Source organism: Synchiropus splendidus, chromosome 1, assembly GCF_027744825.2.
Source record: "Synchiropus splendidus isolate RoL2022-P1 chromosome 1, RoL_Sspl_1.0, whole genome shotgun sequence".
Lineage (NCBI taxonomy): Eukaryota > Metazoa > Chordata > Actinopteri > Syngnathiformes > Callionymidae > Synchiropus > Synchiropus splendidus.
In genome coordinates, this window is record NC_071334.1 from 24,282,588 (window position 1) to 24,296,482 (window position 13,895).

The 13,895-nt window shown below is 42.0% G+C and overlaps 1 protein-coding gene across 1 annotated transcript in view; it reads right to left on the minus strand.

The window, feature by feature from the left end:
• LOC128756470 (corticotropin-releasing factor receptor 1-like) overlaps positions 1–13,895 on the minus strand; it is a 69,589-nt gene that overhangs the window by 3,990 nt on the left and 51,704 nt on the right. The window contains exons 6-9 of the mRNA XM_053861018.1: positions 12,227–12,333; positions 8,263–8,383; positions 5,171–5,324; positions 3,421–3,481 (exon numbers count right to left, since the gene is read on the minus strand). Of these exons, the coding sequence (XP_053716993.1) occupies positions 3,421–3,481; positions 5,171–5,324; positions 8,263–8,383; positions 12,227–12,333 (443 nt within the window). The remainder of the gene's footprint in view (positions 1–3,420; positions 3,482–5,170; positions 5,325–8,262; positions 8,384–12,226; positions 12,334–13,895) is intronic.

The window sequence follows — 13,895 nt, forward strand, 5'->3', positions numbered from 1 at the left end:
GAAGGTCGTCCAGCGAAACAGGCAGAGCTCAGTATTTATTCTTGAGAAACTTGGAAGACTGATTTATTCAGAACTCATGAGGTAATGAGAAGAGTCACCATCATTTTTTAATGTGAAACATTGATCAAGATCGTGAGAGTGGACCAAACAAGTATCGGTTCCAAAGAAGGAAAAAAAGGATGAATTCCTAAACATTGTGATCCATATGATCAATCTCACTGAACCTTTATTTTGAATCTCCTCACAAGATGGTGGTTAGACCTCGCGGGTAGATCTTAATATAGTCTACTGTCAGTCTTCAACAGTCTCAGTGAAAAGTAAAAGATTTGCTGTGGAATTGAAATGACTTTGCCCCAGAGCTGACTCAAGATGTCATTACCAAATTAAGCAACGCAGACTCGAGCAATAATCACCTGGCTTTACCCTGTGCAAGTTTGCACTGACAAAGGTTTCTATTAGGCAAAGATGTATGAAAATAATGCTCATTCAACTCTTACTGTTCTGTGAATTCTCACTGGACAGGCTGAAGTTTATTTTCTTATTTCCTGTCTTTCTGTCCTTGTTACAGAAAAAGCATGTAGGCCACCTCAAAAAATATAATGAGCTGACACTAAGAGAGAGAAAGGGGGCTCCTGAGTCTCCTCCTATCATCAGGCAGACCACACTGGTGAATGCAAGGACGTTTTCCGGACACAGGAATTTGGAGTTTATGGGATCAATGTAAAGAGGGCTTAATGACTGCCAGAATAAAAATAGTAACCACTGACTTTGCTTGAATTGTTTTGTGTATGTAAGTAGTATCCATAAAATAATCAAAAATCAAATACAGTAAAGGTCATATAATTTTAAAAGTTCATCTAACACTCTGAATATTTATTTTTACTTCTGCTGAAGTGGTTTTCTGTTAAGTTACCGGTAGAACTTCACAAAACGCAGCCTAATGGAGAAGTGTGATATCGATGCCCTTTGATGATTTCAGGGTTTGAGCGTTCGACCATCCACCCTGGTTGTTGTTGTTGTGGATGTTGCGAAGCAGTCCTCACAGAGGCGGTGGGAATTTCACTGCACAGCCAGTAGCATTAGAGACCGTATTGGAGGCTGGCAGGCCTTCAGGGTGGTGTGTAAGGGAGACATGATCCGGGTACATTTTAATGACATGTCCAGATCTCACATAATCGCACAAACAGCCGGGACCACATTCTCAGTTGGATGTCCTAAACATTCTCTGTAGGATTTCAGACTCAGCCAGGACTCTCTCCTGTTGCTGACTGATGGCGTATTCATCGATGATGTATTCAGCTGGTGGTCTAGTTCACTGTCCTTTTCCAAGTTTGCAGGCGATACCTCACGCCGCCTCATCGTTTCAGGCACTCGGACAGGTCCCGGAGCACTTGGCAGCAGAGATACGGTGCATCTCAGCCAGGGAAGCGTGGGTTGCTACCAGCCGGACTTGGACTGAGCCTGGTTCCCCAAATAAAGGAGATGTGACAGGGCGGACTGTTGAGACCTCACAACCAATGTGGAGGATTGTTGTGAAGGTTTGTAGTTGGTAAAAGCTGCAGCACAAAATCCTAACAAAGGAGATGTGTCCAGTTCTGGCTCGTCTGTATTTTCGCTTCACGGCCATGACAGCTCAGCATCAGTCCTGGCTTCTGGTCAGGATGCTTGAGAGCGAGCCAGGAGATATTAAATATTTCTTCCGTGACAAAAGCAATAGACTTGGTGGCTCAGGAGTGACCCGTACCGGCAGAAGTGATGACCAGTGAAATGAAATAATCAATACTGTGATATTAAATGTGGATTCCATCAGTGGATGTGTGATGGTTAACAGTCTCCTCTTTGAACTCTACAGTGCCTCTCAGCCCAATGACGCATTGTGTCTCTTGAATTTACAGCTCAACTCCATTCAAGATTGAAGTCTTTTACAGGAGGTTGTGGTATAATTTTGTGAAAACACCTCAGATCTAAGCATACGTTTCTAAATTCATCACAACATATCCAAATTTTGAAGCCCTGAACTTTGAAAGGTCCAAAACAGAATGGATCCCATATGTGTGGCCATGTGTGTACAATTTTATGGCAATAGTATGGCATACACTATACATGTATTTCACTTATTTTCAAATACAATATATGCCTGCAACATATGTGAACACTTATGTGTACAAAGGTGAAAAAAATGGAGTTAATTCATTTATTATGCCATATATCTGAATATATTACCGTATACACAATCTATGGGAAAACATATGGCACCAGAAAACTGCAATATTTTGAAATATGTTTCATGTGTGTATGTGTTTTACATTAATGGATTTTGTATATACTCAGGCAGGAGACAAACTTATAATATTGCACTGTGAAGGACGACACATATGGCACATCTGATGAAATTACCTCTTTTAACACGTTCTGGGTGTTGGAAAAATAATAAAATGTATTTACCATTTTGATCCTCAGAGCAATTTCACTGGTCGAAATTGTCTTTGTTCTTTTTAGTGTGTCTAAACTATTACTGCAAATAATAGCTGCTTATAAATGGTTGCTGTTTTTATGGTGAGAAGTTAGGCATTGCATCAATTATAGCACTTTTCATGTGATATTATTCATGAAATCTTATATGAAACGGATGCTGTGGACTGTCTGTCTGTGTGAAATTAAGCACTTCAGCGATCTCTGTGGGGCAGTAAACAGGCAGACGCATTGAGAGTTAATTTTAATCCTTTAGAATTGCCATGAAAACCGACAATGTCCATGATCAGTCCAGGGGAAAACTCGGTAGGAGTCCCCAGAAAATGTCACATCCTTAATCAGGTTTTTTTTGTGGATACAGTTGTTGCGTTCCCGCTTTAATCTGTCAATAATGGAGTCCCTTGAAATGAGTGCATTTTTATATATGTGTATATAGTGATGTGTCATGTGTCAATTCAGTGCTTCATTTACTTATGCTTATATGTAGTTGCACAACTATGGCTGTAAGTAATTCATGTAAAATATACATTTAGTTAAGCAAAGTAATGCAATGTTAGAGTTAGAAGTCCACCAGTGAATTAAGATTATGAATTTAGTTGATTTAAAGCTACTCCTAGTTGCAGGTCTGATACACTCTTTGTTGCAGAATTAGGACACAGAAACTGTTGAAGGACAGCTGCTAAACTCTACGTTCAAAATGGCAGGTGGGATAATGTATTGAAAGCTGCGCATTTCTCCTTCAACAGCTTTAATTGCTGTCACAGGTTTCAAGGGTGACATCCATTCAAAGCTAAGTGTTCTATAATGTCACAGATGGTACAGTACAACTCAGAATGTTGACAAGCTAAATGAGATTGAAAGAAATCGGTCTTCTTATTGTGAATCATCTTGTTCTTGTGCTTTTTAAAAAGCCAATACAATGAAAGAAAGAAAAGAAGGGAGACTTACTTTTCATTGTCATAGTAGAGTTTTCCAATGGCCCACGCCACAATGATGGGGAACGGTATACCTGCGAGGGAGAGGCGACACAATCTTTTTAAGTCCTTTCCTGCCTTTCACTTTACAAAAAAGAAGCGTGGGGATTTCACGCTGCATTCTAAGATGCTCATTGTTCAGTGGTGTGGCTCCAGTGCCTGCCAAGAACTGTCAAAGAGATTGTTGCACCTGCCTGATACACAGAAGCACTGCACAACTTGCCGAAAATATCTTTGTGAATGAAACACAAGCTTGGATGAAGTTGACGATAATGTGGACGGATCTTCTGACTGATTTGTGGACTGATAAATCAAACCAACGAGCCATGACTCACATCTAACAGGAGCTCCGAGACCTTGGCAGCCGCCGTGTCACTTTGCTGCTAAGTTTCCGCTTCATTTACGATCTCCTGTCATCGGCATGCTGCTGAACCCTCAGGAGATTCCATCATCTCAGTCCTGAATTACGTGATAAATGTGAATTCTTGTCACATTCGTCGGGTGCTCTCATCTACGTGAGTGAAAGTGCAGCAAATGGAATTAAGTCTTATTTATTTTTCACAGCACTTGAGGAAATGCGCTGCCATTTCTTCTCCCAACAGTAGCTTCACACTCCTCCCGGGAAAATGTAATCCAGCCAGCACAAAGCAGCTAATCTCCACAGTGCGCTCTTTAGATTGACAGCGTGAAGCGGGGTGATGCTGAACTCCGCTCCAACATATTTCCCAGACGTCACATTCAATCCTGATGACACCGAAACATCAACAGCTACACTTCCTCCATCCAGCACTTCAGTCTGGATCCAGACATGGAGAATGTCTTTAAAAAAAATACATTACAGTCAATTGCATTCAATCAGAGTGTCTGATAAAATTATGACAAAGATAAGCAGATGAGCATATAAGGGACATTAGCTCCACACTGACCTAACACTGACAAGTTGGTTGATAGTTGGTTGATCTTTAATAAGCTGGATGGATGGATGACTGTAAAGGAGGCACTTTTTTTTTTAGATACAAGCGAATGTTCAATCACCTGATTCAGTTTGCATCAAGCTCCTCCAACATCTATTTCATCCATGCCCTCACATCAAACCCTGTGGTGTCATCAGGATAAAAGTAAAGTTAAAAACTAACAGGCTTATCACCTAACTTCAAAAACACCAGGGTGAATGAAGCACCGCCTGACCAGATCAGAAACAAGTCTCCAGCGGGTCAAACATCAATACCCATCTGTGCAGCATCACAGGCCTCCAGGCCCGGTGAGCAACCAGCAGTTCTATCTGCTGTAATAAATACTTAACTCGCAGATTGACTCACTGCTGTATTTCTTGACTCTTCCATTCAAGCAGTTGTCGGGATCTGAGGCTGAAAACCTTTTTTTTTTCTCCGCGAGCTGAGGCTTTTAGCGAAATTGCCACCAAGGAAGACATGAGGAAGACGGAGAGAAAGCACTCAGCTCTGGTTAGAATTAGGGAGCAGAGATTGGGAAACACAGAGGAGATGAGAAGGATCCCAAAATAGAGAGACAGGGATTTGAATGAGGTAGAGGAGAGGAGGAAGGGGGAATCACCAAGTTCTCCAGCTAAACCAAATATGGAATATTTGTTTCCCGACTGCTCTTCATTCAAAGACTGGATTACGCTTCTCTGACATTAGACAGATGTTTACTGATGTGAGCTAATGGTGTGCTTCTTCACCCTCCGCAGAATCGAGTGTACGTACACCAGCCGATGCAGATGAACATCCACTTGCGCAGCTTATCGGTGGAGTACGTCAGCACGATGGCGGTGTGCAGGTAGCATCCCTCGCCGAACATCCAGAAGAAGTTGGTGGAGTGGAAGTAATTGAAAGATGCGGTGACAAGGCGACACCAAACCTGCAGGGGGCGATGGAGAGTTAATTTGTGGAACCAATAGAGGACATTTAATGATTCACTGCCAGTTTGAAGCACGTGACAATCTGCTTGGTCATGTGCTTTGCATCTCCAACTGTGCTTAACAGAGAGCAAACCTGAGTTGGTCCTTTTGCTGAATTGAATATGCAATTGGTGCTTTTACATGTAATTTAGCCTGCTGGGACAGGAGAGAGAATAATTCAACCTTTGTCTTTATATATATATATATATATACACATATATATATAAAATCAAAATATTAATTTTAGAAATACATGCTACAAACAAGCAGTGTGTATGTGTAATTGTATAAACATGGCTAGATGACATCCATGAAGGAGGTCCGCAGTGTTTCATTCTTGCATCAACAAAGGTGGGTTGAGACTTAAAGCAAGCATGAGCAGAGGTGTAGCACTGAGTATGCTGTGCATAATGTAAAGTAAAAATAACACTTTTTTTATAGACAAGTCTGCAAAATAATTACATTCCATTATAGCCATAAGGTTTGAGCTCCCAACTCTTTTTGATACAGTATGTTTTCACAGACACATGTAAATTAGCCATACAGCTGCTTACATAATAATATATAACATAATATAAATGTACAAATCTGTTTCAAGTCCACGTTTTCCTTAGCGTGCTCATGACTTGGCTTGCTCTCTCCTCGGCAGAAGCCTCTGACCTGTTTCTCTAATGTGCCTGAAGATGAATCTGTCCTGACCTGCTCTCAGCCTGACTGTAACCTCCATCCTCCAAAGACACTCTGGCCCTGTTCTGTCATTCAGCTCAAACCCAGTATTATCTTCCATTTCTGCTCTGTCACACCTCGAATAAATGCCTTCAAATGAGTTTCAAAATCACCAGAAAGGTGTCGTAAATTTATGCGGGGTTGAAGAATCTGTCATGACGGTTACAAACATCAGATCTTTCAAAGCTCACCATGGACATGCATTCAAAATCCTAGCACAAGTGGGACCCTGATGCTTGATCAGGACTGCTCCTGCAAAACTCCATTCAACAACTGGCACGGTGGAGAAGACTTTCACTCTTCCCTCATCAAAAGCCAGAATCTGTCAGAAGTTTTCCTTTCTCCAGAGATTTGTGGGAGAAAACACAAACTTCTTTTGCTGAGACAACTCAACAGCCAGAAACACCCTTATCAAACAATATGGAACACTGCCTTCATTCCCAAAACTCGTCACTCACAGCTTGAATCTTACAAACTTTGATGGAGTCAGGCGAGTGGGAGAGCCGCGTTCCACTTTCTCTGATGGCACAGTTCGATCCATGTTTGGCTTTGTTTCACGTTCCCATCGAGTTCAAATCTGAGCTGATCTGAAGAGTTTACCTCACACGTTTGTCTGTCCAGCACTAACAGACCTGCAGGGATGCATAATTAAAAATCGACCACCTTCTAATCTTCCAGACCAATAGAGCTCATCTATTATGAGATGATCGTTGAAGTTTATTAAAGTCCGACTCTCCGTGCTCTTTTTTTTCATATAGACATATTGGAAATCAAGCTCATTGAAATTCGACGACTGAGACAGTGATTCAATTTGCATCCTGAAGAAAATCAACCGAGCAGAAAATGTGCTAACCAACACCTCAGGAAGGTCGCCCCATCCCGAGAGTGGATTCTTGATATCCCGTGTTTATTCCAGCGTGAATATGACAGCACAGAGGAGCCATTTCACTCATTATAAATATTAAAATGAGAGTGGCCCATCATAAAAAAAAACAGCTGACGCCAACTTCAAACTAGATAAATTAGTGGGAATAAGAGCGAAATTCCTACAGTATGAGAACATTTATAATCTGTATTCGAGTGAAAGTTGACACTTTTCATTATGTTTATCTAAATAAGTATTATTGGTTTTTTTTAAATCTATTTTTTAAAATAATATTTTCTTTCCAATTTCACTCATTTCTCACAAGCTGGCAACAATTTATCAATAGCAATATCTCTGCCCTGAGGTGTTCCCCAAAGCTATGTCTATGGTTCTTCCCTTTTTCATCATCTGTTGAGGTGTAGCATACTAAAGTTAGTCATTAGTGAGTGCCAGCAACATTACTTCAGTTTATGGCAGTTATTCTTTGTGTGGGGGAATTATATCAGCATTAAAACTCTCAAAACACCTTAACCCAACTAAATAAACACTACCTAAGTGAACCACTCAACAAACATGAAAAGCACAGCCCTTTTACGAAAATATCCCATGATGCCTTGGGGTTCTTGCGCTGAATCTCAGCAGTCCAACAGCTTCAATATGTTTGTGTTTCAACGAGCGAGACAAGCAGCTTCTTATCGACCTGAAACCTGATCAATGTCATGCGAACTGAGGCAACCTTGGTGCTGTGCTGAGTGAAGAACACATCCTCCTTTACAGGCAGCAGCATCATTATTTAACCACGCTTTTGTCTTTTTAAACTGCTGATTCTGTCACATTCATTCAGTCCATCTAATCTGTTGTGATCTATTTCTTGCAGTCACGTTGCCAGTTCATTTATTTTGTTCACTTCACATTCATTTAATGGCAAGCTGTGTTATTAAAATATGTGCACTGTCAGTGCCTTTCAAATGATTATTATTATTATTGGAAGAGACGCCCCCAAATTTTTTTTATTCGGTTTTTATCATTTCCCATTATCATTCCTTCTTTTCTTTTCTGGAATGTGGAAGGAATGCATAAATCTCACGTGCATCGATGCGTGTATGGGTGTGCAGCAGGATTTATGCAAACACACGTCAATGCGTCTCGTACCTGTGCTGTGTGACTCTTTTATCTTGTGAGTCTTTGATATAGTACAAAACTTTGTGTGGCATCTTTTCAATGCAGGAAAGTGGGGTATAAATAAATCCAGCAGGATGATCATGTGAACATCACAACCTTCTGGAGCTGGTGGAGGAGATACTGACCACGTTGCTCTCATGCACAGCCGGACTCATGGTTAGCTGGACAATGAACCAGGTGGCGTTTCTCAAGATGAAGGCCGTGATCAGGTTCCAGTGAATAATGTTCCTGAGGCAGCGGATGCTCCTGTGAGTGAGAATAGAACATTTTGAGGACAGTTGAAGCACACACACTTTTGGTCTAGTTGTAGAGTCAAAAACCACATGACGGCACATGATAACAGCATGATGAATAAGTCGATGTTCAGATCTTACGCAATACCACTGACATGGATGAATTCTTGTGCATTATCAGGACACGCTTAGTTGCATAAACTCTCTGTACCATATCTTATATAGTATACGTCAAATGAAATAATTACGAGCTCAGATGTTTCATCTTACAGAGACTCAGCATGTTAAAGAGGCCACCATAAGAGCAAAAGTGTGTCTATAATATCTTGAGCTGTATTTTCCGCTGAATTTTCAGTTGCTGCCACTTAGCTGCTGCATTGCTACTACAAGCTGGGAACTGACACCAAGAAGAGAAATAGAAGAGGGAGGCCACGTTTCGCTGGCTGTTAATCAAAAGATGCTGCCTGTCCATGAGAAGGTCCGACATCTTGTTTTAATGTCGTTAAGTAGTGGACCTCAGGCAACAATTAAAATCTGCACAGCTGCCTCGGAGCCAGCAGACAGAAATAGACAGTGGGCGGACGCCGGCTGATGTGTTGTCACCAGCTCCCGGCATCATCAGCAAGGCGACTTCCTGCTTGGCAAAGCGGGAATGACAGCTTAAATGTTCGGCACGCGTCACGTCATGATTCTGTCAGGGTTTGTGCTGAGCGAGCAGAAGCAGAACTGACACAAGTGCGGCATAAGATCCAGGACGGTTTGACAGGGATAGACCTAAAACTAGTGACAATGTGGATACCACTCCGTAATTCATTTGCCCGCACATATACTATGTGACTTGCACTCGGGTCATGGCTTCAGTTTGTACGAATCATAAGCAACATCACGTTTCCTCTTTTGTAAAATATGAAGTTGTTTACCTGATCATCACCTCAGTACACATTGTTATTGAGAAAATAAGCTTTTTTTTTTATAGATCGTGAACAAATCACCAATTCCAAAAATGTTAAATATGCCAGAAATAGTTGAGAATGAAGCGAGTTTTCGGACTTTTCTGAAACTGACTCGCTTCTGTTACGATCTTTTGCTATTAGAGCTTTACTGTAGCTGTGGCGTTTTTGTTTACCATACACACAATATGTAAGTTTTATATATTTATGTTTTATATATGTTATTATATGTTCCATGTTAACATTAGTCACAGTATCACGGATCAGCATAGTCAACTGAAGTAAGCTCTGAAAAAACTTCAAAAGAAGTGTGATAGGAGCTGTAAAACCATCAACATGACAAAGAAATTGCCATAAGAGAAATGAACAAGCATCTTTTGGCTGCGCAACAAATGCACAGTTTGGTGAATAGTGGTGGCAGGAAGTACAGAGACTCAGGAAATAAAATGCTCGACTGCTTCCTGACTTGTCCCAATAAATGTACTCTTAAAAAAACAGCAACCTAAAAACCAAACTTTGGCATGTACAGATTTTTTTTTGGGTAAGTGCAATTACCCCTAGTGCCCCTCTGTCTGCACTGGTCCTTGTGTGGAGACAGTTCAGTTTAGTACCAACAGATGTAGTTCTCTATAAAACGTATTTTCACATGATGATGCATCCCACACACAGCAATCTCAACACGAGGGCGTAGACAATAACTGTCATAAATTCTTTACACGTACCTTCAGGGAGTTAAAAAGGAAACTGAATTTGAAAGTACTAACTGGGACACACACAATTTTGCAACTTTGAAAGATGCAGACCAATGTGCCTTCATGATCATTTCTCCACGTGAGTAAACTGGTACAAACTTTGCGTTTCAAGATACACGAAACAAGAGGACATTTGGTGACATTAGAGAACTGAGCTGGCGACCGTTCTCCCAGCCAATGAGAGCAATTTATCATTTTGTTATTCTCAAAGGTCTCTTGAGTCTTTATATCTGGGGCAGATATGAGCAACTTCATTAGCGATGCAACATTGCTCCAAGACACTGTCACAGTTCCTGGAAGAGCTAACAGGTATCCTCCAAGTTCCCCTGCTAATGAGCACATGGCAAGTCCAACCATGGCCTCCAGCTTACTCTACTTCGCTGCTTCATTAGAAACAAACGTTGACCATCCGTCCGGCAGCAAATCTCCGCCCACTGCCCCACCATGCCACTGACCGGCTCTGTGGCCAGGATTCACCACCTCCGGCTGCGGCGTCCGTTAGGTGGGATGCTTGTTAATTAAGAGGACACTCACTAGGAGGCACAAGATGACTCAGTGTTTGATGTAGTCCCCTTCGTTCTCACGTTCTAACGTAAGTGTTGGTGGAGTAGGGATGGGATATGCTGGAGGCCAAAAATAGAATTTTCCACTTCTGGTATGGAAATCGACAGCTCAATCTAACACTCCGCGGATGATGTGCTGCGGACAGTGTAGTGCACTTTGAATACAATATGGAGACTTTCTAGACATTTTAGAACTAACTGCACTGTTCCAGCAGGAAATGTTGCAGTGCAGTGTGGGAATATTGAGCGAGCATTCTATTTGGCGACAGCTGTTAATAAATGTACTCCATTTGTGGCAGAGGCCATATATTATGATATTGTGGTTTTAACCTGCTCGCTGTTTACTTCACAAGGTAGGAAGAGATACAGTAACCCTTGAACAGTACGTGTGTAGGCACCATCTGTAGGAAGCTTGTTCCGCTTTGTCAGAGCGGAAGCGATGACACATGGCCATGTTGGAACTCGTCATTAAAATAAATATTTAACCTGCACAGCTGTCAGATCTTTCATTAATAACACATCTCGTACCTTGCTACTCCAGAATAATTTTTTTAATGTTGCCATTGAAATGAAAGCTTAAGAGAGGAGAAGGAAGGGTGCTCTCTGCAGCTACATTTTGACATGGATGGGGTTCCCCAAATCCACCCCTACAGCCAAATGTAATTCATGTAAAAGTTTCACTGGACAGATGTTCTGGACAAATCGCTCTTTCAATATAAAGGATGGTCAATAATGTCTGGTGAAGAGTCTCAAAGATACATAAAGAGAACAGAATCCTGGAAAGCACTTTCACTTCGGCTCTTTATTGTGACTCTTAAGCAGTTTGGGCTGTTCAAGTGATTAGACAAGAGAAAAGGCGCCGCCGTGGGAAAGAAGCGGAGTCGAGAAATCAATAGTGCAATTACTAATTCTCAAAGGATTTGAACCTAAATCCTTCATCTGTCTACAGCCGCAGCTCGAGGGGCAAACATCCAGCAGGTCTGCCGGTGAATCACAGACATTGCGGCGACATTTCGGGACAAACTCTTCACAGGATCTTGATCTCAGGACTCAGCGATTGCTTCTCTGAGTCTGGATCCTCGACACTCTCCGGGGGGATGTCAGCCTCGCTCTGCATCACTCTGGCAGCTCCGTCTCTTAAGCACTCCCAAACCCAATCTCATAACTAAAGCAGCAAGATGGGGAATAAATGCCTTCACTTTGCTGAGACCATTTCAAACACAGCTTTTGCATAAACGCCGTCCCATAGCGCCTCCTTTTTCTTGTGCCCTTTCACGCTTTTCACGCTCCCTGGTGGTGTGGGGGAGATCGATAACAGCCCCAGCTGTCGAGGGTGCTAAGACCTTTCTCGTTAACGCATGGTTTGTCTGGACTTGCCGGTGAAAGCCTTTGCACCTCCATGGCTCGTCCCCGAGAGCTCCCACTGACCTGTCCGCGGCTTCCCCAATTGTTCCACCTAGATATGACTTTCACTCTTCTATCAGTCTTTACCACCCGTGCATCTGTCAGACGGGGGAAGGGTGGATCGTACAGCTGAAGGGGTTTTGAACGATGATCTTTATCATTGGACGACGGTGGCAGCATTACTCACCTCAAACACAAGAAGAGGAAGAAGGCAATGAGCAGCGCCACCATGGAGATGCAGTGACCTAGGAAGTTGATGATGACGGCGATCTGATAATGCATCTTCCCTTTTTTCTGCAAAGACAGAAGAGTCTGGGTCAAATCTCACATTCCTACCAGGCACAGTAAATTTAGTTAGAGCTCATAACCTTAAAGCGTAACTCTGTACGGAACCAGCACCAAAAACTGTCGGCAGTCACTCACATTTCTTATGCCACGACATGTGCACTCCCAAAAAAATACCCAGCAGTACTTTGAAGTGTTTATTCAGTTTTGAATCTACAGAAATACTAGAAAGTCACTAGTGCCAGGGCAGACTGGAGACACTGTGACGATGAGTGGTCAGTTTATGTGGAAGTAAACAAGTAGAGATTCATTTGCACATTATCATTTAACAACAAAAACTTCGGACAAAATATCAAAGGTTTTTCACACCAGTCGTTCAGAATGTGTAATACGTCGCATGGCATAAATATAAAATGTATTGATGTGTGAAAAATTCAAAGACTTGTGAGAAGCTGAAAGATTTAAGGTGGCAGCAGCCACTGTGATGTGGCGAGATGAAAATGTGAACGGCTGCAAATCCTCTTTTGTCTAGATTTCCGCATCCTTTTGAAGTACCTTGGCAGTTGGCACACACGAGACACACACAGACACACACACACACTTCCTTATGTGTCCACTCGTCTGTGACTCAGACATCGCTGTGATGGGATTTTGGGCCAGAACTCACAGTAATCTGGGCTTTAAGTGGATTTACGTAACATTTTGGTGTCGACATCGAGATTAAATGCGAGCATGTTTAATCCCAGCCCCGCCTGCCCTGAAAATAATCTAACCCTTTCTCTGGATTTGGAAGCAACAGAAACTCTTGTAGCCGACTTGTGGCAGCATCCTGTTGTTGGAAATTCACAAGCTGATATCAGAGTGATCCAAGATGATTCAGTTAAACATCATATAAATATGCCTCTTTCAAAGACAAAAAAGGGATCGAGTGAACACTATGTTGGCAGTGACAATGTCACTGCTGATTGATGGGTTTTTCGAGGTGCACGTGACCTGATAGTGGATGCCCTCGTTCCCTTGCTCCACTAAATGGGACTTTTTAGAAATATGTTACTGAACTGCACTTGCATTGTTTGCATCTCTTGCTTTGATTATCAAATACAAAGGACTGGATTCACCTCTGTTAATTCAGCACCAACTACAAAACAAAAGGAAATATTTGGATTCAGTTTCACTCTAGGGACCGATCCTCTACTGAGGATCTGGTTCCCCGTCTGAACAACAACAGTCTCTGAGCAAATCTCATATTCTCTTTATTCCACCAACCTGGGAGTCAGAGCCTGTGTGGCTGATGGATTCATGTCTTCACAGATGATAGCATGAACGGCAAATAAACAGAGGAACATACTCACAAGTATTTGCACTTCATGACACAGTTTGACTTGATTTCTCATATTGTTCAGAAAGATATATTATTTTGATTTGGGTTGGAAAGGTTCTGGACTGCCTGCAGCCAAGCACCAGAGCCTCCAATGTCAGCTAGGATTGTGTCTCTGTAAAAGAAAGTCCTGCGCTTTGTTGTTAGAGTTGGTTTTATTTTATTATTTTATGTTTATTTTCACAGTGGAAAC